Source organism: Limanda limanda, chromosome 6 (genome assembly GCF_963576545.1).
Source record: "Limanda limanda chromosome 6, fLimLim1.1, whole genome shotgun sequence".
In the NCBI taxonomy this organism is placed as follows: domain Eukaryota; kingdom Metazoa; phylum Chordata; class Actinopteri; order Pleuronectiformes; family Pleuronectidae; genus Limanda; species Limanda limanda.
In genome coordinates this window covers 8,671,800-8,677,148 of record NC_083641.1, presented here as the reverse complement: position 1 = coordinate 8,677,148, position 5,349 = coordinate 8,671,800, and the positions used below count along the sequence as shown (strand labels likewise).

The 5,349-nt window shown below is 43.7% G+C and overlaps 1 protein-coding gene across 1 annotated transcript; it reads left to right on the top strand.

Moving 5' to 3' along the window:
- Positions 1-509: 509 nt before the first annotated feature.
- Positions 510-5,065, top strand: atf5b (activating transcription factor 5b). Its single transcript, XM_061072854.1, has 4 exons — positions 510-724; positions 1,343-1,555; positions 1,900-3,088; positions 3,764-5,065. Exons 2-4 carry the CDS (start codon positions 1,417-1,419, stop codon positions 3,948-3,950), a joined length of 1,515 nt encoding a protein of 504 aa, XP_060928837.1. The 5' UTR covers positions 510-724; positions 1,343-1,416; the 3' UTR covers positions 3,951-5,065.
- The last annotated feature ends 284 nt before the right edge of the window (positions 5,066-5,349 follow it).

Genomic DNA, 5,349 nt, shown 5'->3' with positions numbered 1-5,349 from the left:
GTGCCGTCTGCTGAGCGCTTCCCTGTGTGAAAGTGTGTTTAGGGTTTTAAACGTGTCTTTTTCCTGCTGTTTTATAACTTTGACTGCGGATGGGATAAGATACACTGAGAACGTATAGACTTTAAACACTGCTGTGTCCTGGGAGAGACTTTTTCCAACAGGGTAAAAACTTTATTTAAAAAACAGCAACACTCATGTAGGTTGTTTATTTATTATAAAGAAGTAATTTCTGATTCATAAAGGCACCATGACTGCTCTTCAGGTTACAATGCGATACTTAGTGTCAGTTAATTCCATAACAAACTATTCAGATTTAGTGTAATTATAACATTGAAAGAGTAACAGAGGATAAAGTGTAATGAATAGCAGGAGGGGGTGGGGGTGAGGGGGGGGGGGGCAGAGTGTGTATCGGGCCTGTGGAATCATGGGAAAGTCCCCGGGTCCCCGGGTCCATGACGTAACGACCAGGGTGAGCGCTGCAAACCCGCGCAGTGATCCCGTCTCGCGTGATCAGGTCCCGGGCATCAGGAGTTGGAGAAGTAGCGGCTTTTAAAAACTTTCTGTCCGCAAGTGATCTCGGCGAAATAGCGCTTCGACAAGAGTCTGCGGCTTCCGGAGGAGACAAGATGTCTTTTTAAAGTGTCTCCGCGCTCCTGCTCGCCTCACTGCTCCGTGTGCTCCGCTCCTGCAGCGCACTTCCACCGCACCACTCAGAAACTATGGGGTAAGTCACCAAGTGTTGTGTGTCTGCGGACTTAGCCGCTCCGCCAGCTGGTACTTAGTTAGGAAAGCAACACAAACTAATGTGGTGTTGTTCTCTCGCCTTATTTTTCAGCCGTTATTACTATTTCCACCACGCAACAATATCAAAGTTATTATTAGTTATTTTTTAAGCTGTAATAGTAGTGAATTTCTTTTATTTGATAACAAATTATAAATTCAAGTGGTTTTCTACTTGACATCATGTCAACTTTTTAGGTGACATGTAGGTCAAGTTAGTCAAGTAATATAAATTTCATAAACATGTTTTTTAATTGTTTTCCTTGGTTTCTTTAGTTTATGATTTTTTTCTGAGTTTGTCATCTTCTCCATAAATATATTGTTGTGCCATTTTCATTGTACAAGTGTTTGGAAAAGTTAAATTTAACTTAATAAACCCTTAAATCAAAGTTATTATTTTAGTTCTATTTTTACCTATCTATATTAATAATGCCATTATTAATTGGATATTAATGGGTGATTGAATCATTAACATTTTTACAGGGGGAAATTGGTGATTTAAAGGCTGAATTCATATTTGTGACTTTTTTTTGTTAATTTCCTTATTTTTACCCCCCCACAGGTCTTCCACCGTTCTTTCATCCACCCAGTGCACGGTTTGTGCTTTTGAACAATTCGATCGCAGCAGACGACACAATGGCGGCATCGATCCTTCGCAGGAAAATTCCTCCCATTTCCACAGGCGAGCTCGGCGCAACCCTTCTCCAACAGGCTAGCCACAGCCAATCACGGGCCAGGATAGGGGTGGAGCCTGTGGAGAGGCAGCACTTAATTGGTGAGTTTTGCCAAGACGCTTTTTTATTTTTCCACATCCCGAGGTCGGAGCCGCAGTGCAGCACGGGGCTAATGTCGTACAGTGAGTACAGCTAAGTGGATATTTATCGAGTGCAGACGATGCTGTTCAATCATTTTCAGATGATCGGTTAGTTGTTCACTTTGATTTTCCGGATGTTTTGCCTGATTTTAACTTCAGCCTTTATCCTCTCAGCCTTGCGTGGTTTAGGAATTTTTTCCTGAATTTGTAATTTTTATTTCAGTTATTTTATACAAATAGCTGAATGAAAAAAATGGATTGTTTTACTCACTGTATGGTTTTTATTTTTTAATTAAATCCTATAGGTGATGGTCACTCAGATTGGATGACGGAAAAAGTTGATTTGTCTTCATTTGTGTCGACGAGCGAGTCTTCTCCGAGCTCTTCCCTTCCACCCTCGCCATTAGAACAAGATGTCAAGGTGCCCTCGGATCTGGAGGTCATGACCTCTCTGCTGCAGGAGGAGCTGGCTCAGCTGGAGGACTACTTCCGCTCCGAGTCCACATCCACAACAAACAAGTTGGAGAAATCTTCAAAATGTGACAAGGGTGCTCAAGCCATGGGCTCCCAGTCTTATTATCAGTTACCCTATGGGTCGTATGGGTCCAGTCAATCAGAAGCCAGCCCCGTGGTTGTTACCTTGGCAACAGGGGAACTGGACTTGGCAAGCTTCTGTGGCGGTCCCATCGGCAGAACCAAAATAGCTCGACCCGCTCCGTACAACTACCATCACCGCTACCACCACAACAACGGGCGGAGAATCATCAGCGAGGCTGTGAAAGTCGGGGAGGAAGTTGGACTTGATACGTGGGGATCGAGGGGAGGCTACTCAGGAAGCACAGACTTGTCTGTGAACCACTACTCTACACTGAAGACAGTGAGCAAGAACAGCCTGGGCAGCGTCAAGAAGGTGAGAGAATGTCCTTTATCGTTGAAGGAAGAGGAGAGTTATTGTTTCTCAGAAGGAATGTTTTGCAGCGAAGAGATTGCTCGAGGTTTTTGTCTGGGCGGCTCGTACGAAAGCCACCACAAGCGAGATGGACAGTTGATGCACAACGTGAAGGTCAATGTAAGTTACGACAGTTCGGGGCTCGATGTTTTGCACTGCAGCAAAGATGGAGGACTTTCTGGAAGTATTCCCCAAGAGACAATGGTGGCCGGTGACGGCTACTTCCACCAGTCCATGGCCAACACTGAGCCTTACCATAGCTTTATAGGGGACCTAGATCAGCCGTCACAAGCACAGGCTGTAGAGCCCCAACATGGCCACTACCTCTATCCAGAATGCCTTGCAGACCAAAGCTACGAATGTCTGTCCAGAGAGGAGGAAGAGGAGTCGCTGATGGGAGCCCCCATCCACCGCCCCACCCAGAGGCTAAAGGATGAGCACTGCTCCCTCAAACCGTCTCTGGTGATGGGCTCCCCTTCTGTGGAGGGCCACACTGGAGAGAGGAAGCAGAAGAAGAGAGATCAGAACAAAACTGCTGCTCACAGGTAAACATGTGACTTTCCTACTTCTTCTCATGTCTCACTAAAACACAATTGAACTCTCATAAACACCTAAAACCAGAATTTGTGCTCAGAAGTCTGAAAATAGGGTTTATAATTTAAAATAAAATAAAATAAAAAAAACACCACCACTGCTAAATTAAGCTTGTTTTTCAATCAGTCATTGTTTGAGTGGGTCATTATCCATCAATGCATGATATAATATAGTGATGAATGATATAATGACATAATGATATAATACGTGTTTTGTTACATGGCTGGAGTTTTACATTAACCAGTCACCCCAGTGCTTTAAATGTCCAACAGAGTGTTGGAGGGAAATGGAAAGTCCCTCACTCTGCTTGCCAGATTCAGCCCCACCTCTCCATTTGTACAAGTCTGCTCCGTCTGTGTGTGTGTTTAACTCATCATAACTGTGTAAAATTAAAATGTACATTTTTAAAAGTCTGTAGAAGAAGGTGGAAGAAAAGTAGAAAAGGTAGAGATTGATCAATGCAGTGGGTGGAATAAACAGCACAGCCTGTTCTATGAGGGACGGCGTGTCTAAGCCGTGTGGGTAATCCACGAGACGCAGCCCAGAGGTCACGCTCACTCACTCCACTCATGAATAAAGATGCAAGGCTGCACGAAACCAACCGAGGGCATTCTTTTCTCTCGCAGGTACAGGCTGCGAAAGAGGGCGGAGCTGGACTGTTTGGAGGAGGAGCTGCATGGCCTGGAGGGGCAGAACCGGGAGCTTCGTGACAAGGCGGAGTCGGTGGAGCGAGAAATCCAGTACGTCAAAGATTTACTGATCGAGGTCTACAAGGCTCGCAGTCAGCGGCTCAAACAGGATGGCAGTGCCTAAAAAACGCCCACGCTGACCTCACCTCCCCAAATCTCCCAACCAGCAAGAGAAAAATCAAGTCAAGAGCACCAACAGATTTTTGTCTCACAAAAATGAAATGGTAGTTGCATGATTTTCGTAGTTTTTTTCTAAAAAAAATAATATATATATATATAAATATATATATATATGATTGTTCCAAGAGGATGGCGACACGAAAACACACCTTTCTGAAAAACAAAAGAAAGGAGGAGTTTCCAGATGGGTGACTAAAACTATTAAACGCCTTAGTGAGGTGGCTTCTTTCTGGAGGAGATGCTGAACTTGTCCGTGACCACTGTGATCCGAACTGCACTCACAGCCTTGTGACGACTGAGTCTGCGCTTGCGATGGTTGATCGTTTACAAAAACGCTCTTTGAATTAGTAGTAGTGATTGAATTTGCTCGTGGTTTTTTGTGACACACATCGGCATTACCGAGGCAGATCCATACTAAATATATATTTTATTTTGTATTTTATTTTTACCTATTAATGCTCATTTATCGTTTGCTTCAAACAATCAAGTGAATAAAAGGGATTGCTGAATTTTTTTTTAAAGTGTGTAACATGCTCTACAAATGTTCATTATCAGAAACGTTAGGAAATTTGTATTGCTAAAATGTCGACTATTTACACCTCTTTACCCCGCTGAAATACCCAATGCATGTCTGATTTTGGAAAAGCATGTGCGAGTGTTATTTGAAGGCAATATTCTGTTAACTGCATGGCTTCAAGATCTCCACCGCGTCAATTAACTCTTCTCTGAGTTTCACCCCTCTCTCTTTCCAGTGTGGCTCATGCTCAGGTTTTGCTTTTCAGCTCTGAGAAACAGAAACATTCACTGGCTTCATTTTGTCCCCCCCCCCCCCTTTTTTCTTCTCTCTCTCTCGGCTGTATTTTTGCGAACAAACAATCACCTGTTGACGCAACAATAAATCGTTGTTGGGTAATGGTTCGACTACATGGGAGTTTTGTTGTTCAATTGATCAATTTGATGTATCTGAAATTCAGGTTCTTTTAACAATCAATGTCAGCGACAGGAGATTTATACATCAGGTCAATTGCAGCCAAATAAAAAAAGAGTTAGTATCATTTATCTCTGACTGTTTTTCACTGCATTCTGTTCATTACACATTCATTGTGCTGCCACTGAAACGCCTCGCTACAGCCGCCAAAAGCACATGAACTGCACCCAGAACAGCACACACACTGAATAAGAAGATGGAGGGATTAAGAGATAGAGAGAGGTGCAGAATAAACCCACTCTGCCCCTCCTGCCTTTTTACTCTGCTCAGCCCCATATCAGCTGCCTCCAGCTCTCTCTCCCGCTCTCTTTTTGGCTGCAATGCAGTCAGAGTCCAGGTTATTTCCCATGATCCA